Below are 8,065 nucleotides of genomic sequence, written 5' to 3'. Positions count from 1 at the left end.
TTTTGAGAGCTGAGCCACTAGATGATGCTGTTTAGGTGTTACTTCATTTGTAGATATTCCTGTGTCTAATGCCAGGATTATAATGACTCCAGTGTTCATAACAACACTAACATTTCTCCCAACTATAACATATCTGAACGCACAAACCTTCTGCTTTTGATCACTAAATGGATTCCTGCGCCCACGAGTAGCTCAAGCTGCTTTTGTGTCTAATTTGCTGTGCTCTGTATCAAAGCCGAGGGTACAAGGAAAACATGGTACATCTGTAAATGTGATTAGAAAAAACACTTTTTTGTTGTTTTTTGTTGCTTTATTCTGCCCACATTTCAGGACCCTGCTTTGATTCTTCTCCAGCAGTAGAGGGAACGAGCAGACAATCCTTTTCTATCCTAGGAAGCACAAAACAAATGAGATGGAAATTAGCTTCAAGAAGCAAACAAAAAACAACCGCAGGAAACTCCAGCATCTTTCTCTTATGTACAGTTGAATTAGAATCGTTCTGAACACTGTCTGTAAAAGAAGCCAAGCCCTTATTTTTCACAGATTACCCTCCGAACATCTTGCTTCCTGTGTGATTATAAATCCCTAAGAACTTGTTGCAACTTGTTTTTAAATCTCTCTCCATTGCCAGAATATTCTACATGTACTTGTGCTTTTGCTTGAATGCCAAACTCCTTGATTTCACAGTTTATGTTGCTTCAACAGTAACATAATCTTGTTTTTATATCCCTGTGAGCTCCAGCAGACGGCCTGGCAGAGCGAGCAGACAGCAAAATGAGTGTTCAAGTATCAGCTATCTATGATGGTGTTACTGTTGCAATCATGTTCCGGGCAGAGACACAGATGATCAGGTGAATATAGGTGAAAGGCGACATTTTAAATGTTTATATGTTTTTGAAATAGGAATGAAAGAGGACGTGTAGAGAAAATAAGATGTTTAGGCACTGAAGTCAGTCAGATTTCTCAGAAAGTTTTCATCTGTGTCACGTGTGAGTCTGTAGCAGTGTTTCCAAAGAGGGGACCCTATTTTTAGGGGAAGGAATGCACACAGGCATCGTGGAAAGAGACCATAACAACAAACAGTGTGCAACTCTCTGGCTACAAAGAGAGAAGCTCATGCATAGCATCATCACAAGAACGAGGAAGAAGATGCATAGCAGAATGTTTTTTTTTTTCTGACTTCATTTTAAAGACTCTCTAGAAACCAAATCTGAGAAAGAAAAGAGGAAACAGGTAAGGGATCTTTAGGCGGGTGTTTTTGCGATCTGCAATGGGGCATTTCATGCATTGGTTTTCTGTTTGCAAGATTATTTTAGACTCACTGAGGATATTTTTTTCAGACAAGGTGCTATACTGATGAACTGCATTTTGTTCCCCAGTAAATCATCACATGTATTTGCTTTTATAAAGCATGAAATAAAAAGAGGGCAAAGCTGCAGCCGCAGATAGTGGAAACAATGGAAAAAAGATAACTGATAGTGTGACAAGTAACCATGACTGATCACATAAACACATCCACTTTTTATAAATAGCTGAAAGCAGAAGTGCTAGCCTGCAGTGAATACTAACAAACTACATCGTTCAGTAAAATGAATTCAAGTGTTAATGTAAATTCAGTGGTGTTCAGGCTGTGGTACAAATACTACAGACAGGACTTAGGTTGTTTTAGTGATTGTGTACAAGTGAAACTGCACAACCCAAAACTTCCATGTGTAAATTAGAAGACCTATCAGGTTCTTCCTAGCTAAATAGGAGCAGTGAACCGAGATGTGAATGTAGAATAATGTTGGATTTTAAAGCACAAACACATTGGATTAGTAACTAGTACTGGTGGCTGTTTAAGCTGTAATTCTGAAAATGAAATGTTGAATGTAAGGATGACATCCAGCCTAACTAAACCATGTTTCAATTCCATCAGAAAACCAATAGGATCTGCTGGTGGATATGCTCAGAGACAACACTAGCAATAGTTAGCAATACAAGCAATGACAATCGATTTCTCTCTGTGTGTTCTTTTGGAATCACTTTGGCAAGTTATTTAATGAACATCAACCTGAAAAATAAATCTTTAAAAAAACAAATAATCTGAATTAAATTAGATCTGACAAGGAACCATCTTGGATTTTGAGGATGATAAGGGACTAATGACTTTCCAACTTAGGGCCGGATCATTAAAAGGTTTGTGATTACTAAAACAAATGTAGAAATATTGGGACTGTCAGAAATAATAATAGCAGAATATTAATGGAGAAAATTAAAGTCTCCGCCCAAAAGCAGCGGAAAGGCAGGCATTCTTTATATGGTTAAAATAAAGCAAAATACAAAATTATTGAATTTCAATATTAGACAAATTTATGAAAAAAGACAAAAGAGGAGTATTGACAGTGACACAAAACATTCATCACAATCTTGAAGGTGCAAACTGGAAAAAAAAATCGATGAGTGCATTCGTTCTTGGATTAAGGAGGTAAAAGAGATATTTTGCCAATAGAACAATACAATTTACACTTAAAATAAGAAAATACAATTGCATTTTCTTATTTCAAGAGAATTATATCTAATTATCTTATTTTAAGAGTAAAATACTCATTCCATTGGCAAACTATCTCAATTACCTACTCAAATTAAGGGTAAATACACTTAATTTAGGACATTTTTACTTATTTTTAGATAATTTTTCCAGTGCATGGAGGCTCTTGGCTCATGTGGCAAGCGACAATCAGCAGACAATGACAACTTACCCATGTTGTATACCGGTAATATTTTGTTTTTTATAATTAAACATTTTCTTTAATTTCATCTTTTTATATTTTTTCCTGTTTTCATAACACTTTGTCTACTAACGTAGCACAAGTGACCTTCAAATAATATTTCTAGTATATATTTTTTTTTTACGATTATTGTCATTAATACCTCCAACTATATGGCTTTGAATCTTCTTTTCCCTTTATGGCCTCTCTCAAACTGCAAGTTGACAATCTACTCATTTAGACAGAGCAGAACAAAACAGGTTTATTTGTGTGGACGACTTTTTAAGCTCATCAACAACACGGCCACTTATTGCATGTGCAATACTTTTTTCGCAAATACAAATTTGCAGCCCTTTGGAATATTTGAATCAGACCTTAGTGTTTTGTTAGTTATTTCACCTTTAATCTTGAAAATGGATAAAATATTTAACTCGATCCTTTAAACAAGAATCCTTTTTTGACCTAAACTGACTTATTGTTGCACATCTGCTTTGAAATGTTATCCGCATGGGGATTCTTGGACAATTTAGTATTTTCTAAAGAGGAAGTAGTTATAAAAGTTTGACGACTTTTATTTGTCACATAAAGCTTAAGAAGATGGTAGAGTAATTTGAATGAATCCTGGTCATTGTTTGTGATACTGATTCGTTTAGTAAATAGGCACTAAATGTTAAAGGATCATAGTACATATTTCTTCAGAAAGTAAATCATGACTGTTCAGTGAATTTATTGTACATTTTCCTAAATCCCCATTAATTGCTTGATCTCATGGAAAGTTATTTTATATTAGGAAAAAAATATTTTATTTGACATATATTTTAATCTCTGACATGGTCTTTCTCAGCCATACCTCCAAATGTGACCTGTAAATTTACGAGGGTGCAACAGAACTTTAAAAACATAAAAACAAACGGGTCAACATTGTCTGTTCCCAGGATGGATCTGCCTGCGGTTGAAGTTCTTCACTACAAAGATGCTGAACATTCCTCCGCCCTGCTTCTGCAGCTGAACAAACTGAGGGAGGAGAACATCCTGACTGACGTCGTCCTGCGCGCTGGTATGACTGAAATCCCCTGCCACCGTAACGTTCTGGTGTCCAGCAGCCCCTACTTCAGAGCCATGTTCTGCAACAACTTCATGGAAACACAGCAAAGCAAGGTTGAGATGAAAGGAGTTAAACCTGCCATTCTAAGCAGCATTGTTGACTACGTTTACACTGGACTCATTAGCATTGACCTGGAGAATGTGCTCCATATAATGCAGGCGGCATCCATGTTGCAATATGGCCGCCTATTTGAGGCATGCTCAGATTTCCTTCAGGCACAACTGAGACCAGACAACTGCTTAAGTATGATCAGACTCTCAGAGATGATGAACTGTGAAAGTTTAAGGAAAAAAGCAAAGGAAATGGCCATGAAACGTTTCAGTGACGTGTCCTTGTCTGAGGATCTGTGTGAGCTTTCTTTAGAGGAACTAACTTGGTACCTGAATGATGACAGCATTTGTGCTGACGAGGAGCAAGTATTTGAGACACTTGTTGCATGGATCCACCATGATCCTGTCTCAAGGCGCGGGACCATCAGCAGCCTTTTTAAAAAGGTTCGTCTTCGACATTTACACCCTACTTACCTCTTCCAGTTCATTGCAAATGACCCCCTGATTCAGTCATCTACTCTCTGCACTGAGATCATTGAATCTGTAAGGCGGCTCATGTTTTCAATTGGGACAAAAAGCATCAGAGACTTTGTGGTTGACTTTAAACCTCTCTGGGCTGCACCACAGCGCTGCAGTTATGATGATACCTTAGTGGTTGTGGGAGGAAGGAGAAACAATGAACAAACTTCAAGGGAGGCCTTGGTCTTTGATGAAAAGAACCAAAAATGGCAGCATCTTGCCAAGCTCCCTGTTCGTCTTCACAAAGCTTCCTATGTAGCCCTTCACAGCATACTTTATGTTGTTGGAGGCTTGACCACAAACTGTAGCCAAGTCAGCCGGACGGTCTACACCCTCTCTCTTAAGACCAACCAGTGGAGGACAGCAGAGCCCATGCTGGAGCCTCGCTTTGCCCACCAGAGTGTTTCCTACCTGCACTACATCTTTGTCCTGGGAGGCCTTGGATCTGATAGACAGCTGGCAGCTAGTGTGGAAAGGTGAGACTGCAGTCAGAGTCTCCTGACACTAATAAAAGCAAGTATCACTGGTAAAACTGGAACAAACAACCTCTCAACATTGTTTTAAGGTTCAACAGTATGTTCAACCAATGGGAAGCAGTGTCACCAATGCCAGAGGCTGTGTTGCACCCTGCAGTTGCTGCAACCAACCACAGAATCTACATGTTTGGAGGGCAGGATGCTACACATAGCCCAGTCAGACTGATACAGGTGAACTCAAAACATTGTCTCCTTTTTGTGCTTTGTTTACCCCTTCTCCCACCAGTATCCACTCACATAAGGTCTCTCCCTCTTTGTTTCCTGTCTCAATTATAGGTGTATCATATTGGCAGGAACATGTGGTCTAAGATGGAAAACAGAACAGTGAAGAATGTGTCTGCTCCTGCTGTTGTCCTGCATAACAAAATCTACATCATTGGAGGTACTTAGAGGAGCACTGTCAGAATACACCATTTGAAAAAAAAACTGTTTCAAAAACATGGTTCAAAGAAATAATAGTCAGTCTGGCTGGATGGAAAATCACTATCATAAATGTTTGAAAATGATCAAAAATGAATAAAGGCTTTGACAAATTATTGGTTTAAGGTTTGTGTAAGATTAAACAACCCTACAAGAGGTGACTTGGGAGCAGTAAACAGGGAGCTGTCAACAGATTAGAGTGGTCAGCAGGAAACATGGCAGGTCAATGAGTCTGTGTGATGCATTCAGAGGCTGGGCATTTAAAGCTTTGAAGGTGAGAGGGAAGATTAAAAAAAATCAATTCAGATTCTATCAAGAAACCACTGAAGGGGGGAAAGCAAGTAAAGCTTTCATGTCTTTTAGACCTGCCGAAGAGTTGAGCTGCATCATGTTGAGCCAGAATGGTAGGACCTCTGACTAATACCTGACCTAACTGTATTTCAGATGTCAAGGTGAGGCAAGATGAAAACTGTAAGGCTGATCTTGCTCCAGTGCAGACCGAGTAACAACTCCAAATTAATCAATAATAAAATCACACTTTCAAAGAAGAGCAGCATGAGTATGTCAACACAATAGCATGAGTTGTTGATTGCAATTGTTAGATTAAAACTGATTATAATTCAATAGATAAAACACACCACAGGACTGTAGTTATTTTCAGCTTCTATTGCCATTTAAGTATCATCAACATAGATGGCAGACAATCTAAAGAAGTTAAACAAAAGAAACAGTGTAATGTAGAAAATTAATAACCCATAAAAGGTGTCACTGGTCTAAGACTCAACTAAGTAACTCATATATGTTTAAATACAGGGGAAGGTTCAAAATTGGTTTGAGAAGATGATCGAATTAAATAAAAACTTCATTTATTTAATTAATATTAGGATTTTAAATCAGCCTGGCCTGGGACTTTTCTTGAATCTGATAGAGAACCTGGTGAAGTGAGCTAAGGTTATTTGGGAGGAGGCATTTCAATGTCGATTGCTAAAAGCTCATCTACTAAGATATATTCTTTAATTTGCAGTGAAACATGTTAGACTGGTCAGCAATTGGAGGAAATGTTGCTTGATGCGATTTAACTGAATGTTAACAACAAAATAAAATATTTTGGAAGTTTCTTTATTATAAAATATTGATAGAAACAAATATATTCTTGCATTGTTTTATTTTTCAGAAATGTCCGTCTGTTATGTTCTATGTCTTCTATGATATATTTAAATACAGTACATATCGAGATAATTACAAGACAATGACATTCTGACATGTATACATATTATTTGTTATTTTGTTGGTTTAAAAGTAAAAAAAAAAAAATCTGCTTATCTTATAAAGGAACAGTTTAAAAAAATGTTAAGGATGTAAATTTTCTGAAGCATTGATAAATTGTGATGCTGTCCCAGATGCATGCTTTCTCTCATATTAATGCCTCTGCTGTCACAGGATACACCAGGAGAGTGATCGCCTATGACACTGAAGCCAACGACTTCATTAAGTGTGCCAACCTGAAGGAGCGAAGGATGCACCACGCTGCCACCTGCCTCAACAACAAGCTCTACATCACAGGTGGTCGTTACGTCAGCGGCCATGATGTCATAGAGGACTTGGACACTTTGGAGTGCTATGACCCAAAGACAGATGCTTGGACATGTAAAGGGACCTTGCCATATAAACTTTTCGATCACGGCTCCCTGACTCTGACCTGTGCTGCACAGAATTGGAAGAAATCATAATGAAAATCAAAGAACATGTGAAACATGCTTACACTTTTTGAACTTTTTATTTAAAGATTGTTTATAGAATCTGATAGCTTAATTTACACTTAAAAAAAGGAGTTCTGAAATCCAAAGTAGATATTTTTGCAAGATATTTCTATTCAGAACTTACACTTTTAAAAGAAAGCTGCTGTGCTGCACAGCCTGTTCTTAACCTGTCTAACTTCTCAAAGGGTGAAGCACTATTTTCAGCCAACTCTGAATCATGAGATTTTACTTGTCAGGTTTGAATCCCAAAGGCTCTTTAGTTTCAGCTGTGAGGTCTCAGACTGCACATCTATTTGGCAAACATTATCCAAGGTTTCAAGGAAGCTGAAAATCAGATGGTAAGGATGTGATTTTAACTACCGGTATCTATTTTATAAAATATTCCGACCAAAACAGGAATCACAAATATATAACTCAGCCTTTAGTCAACAGAAGATTTTTTATTGTAGACCTTTTAATGTAGGATTTTTTTTCTCTCCATATGCATCACTTGTCACATTTTTATGGACACCTACTGTATTTCTTACTTTCAATTATAGATGTTATTCCAGATATGTGACTTTATACTTTGTCTAATTGCAGCATCTCATACTTGTGTTTACTTAGCAGCCTTGTTTACACACCACGCCTGTATGTGCACACATTTCTCTCCACACACTCATAGCAGAAGCTAAAAAGTTACATGCGTCTTTTTTGTTTTTCTGACATTATTTTCAGCATAATGCTTTATATGTTAAGGCACTGATTTCCATTAAATTATACTCAAAACTCACTATTAGCAATAATAACATAATAATAATTACATAATTATATCAGTGACTTGGAGAAACTAATATAAGGTTTTCATGCAAGTATTCATTCCTGTATTTTTTTTTAAATGCCAAAAAAATAAAGCTATATACCGTAAATTCTCTAATATAGGCCC

The 8,065-nt window shown here is 37.2% G+C and overlaps 1 protein-coding gene across 1 annotated transcript; it reads left to right on the top strand.

Annotated features, from left to right (window-relative positions):
• The first annotated feature begins 1,105 nt into the window (after positions 1-1,105).
• LOC107089622 (kelch-like protein 38) lies at positions 1,106-7,206 on the top strand. The gene is made up of 5 exons (XM_015382514.1): positions 1,106-1,233; positions 3,686-4,900; positions 4,990-5,131; positions 5,237-5,342; positions 6,821-7,206. Exons 2-5 carry the CDS (start codon positions 3,687-3,689, stop codon positions 7,108-7,110), a joined length of 1,752 nt encoding a protein of 583 aa, XP_015238000.1. The 5' UTR covers positions 1,106-1,233; position 3,686; the 3' UTR covers positions 7,111-7,206.
• Positions 7,207-8,065: the final 859 nt, after the last annotated feature.

This window comes from Cyprinodon variegatus, unplaced genomic scaffold, assembly GCF_000732505.1.
Source record: "Cyprinodon variegatus isolate N-32 unplaced genomic scaffold, C_variegatus-1.0 Scaffold258, whole genome shotgun sequence".
Taxonomy (NCBI): Eukaryota; Metazoa; Chordata; class Actinopteri; order Cyprinodontiformes; family Cyprinodontidae; genus Cyprinodon; species Cyprinodon variegatus.
Note: the sequence above shows the minus strand (reverse complement) of the source record. Positions and strands in the feature narration are given on the sequence as shown.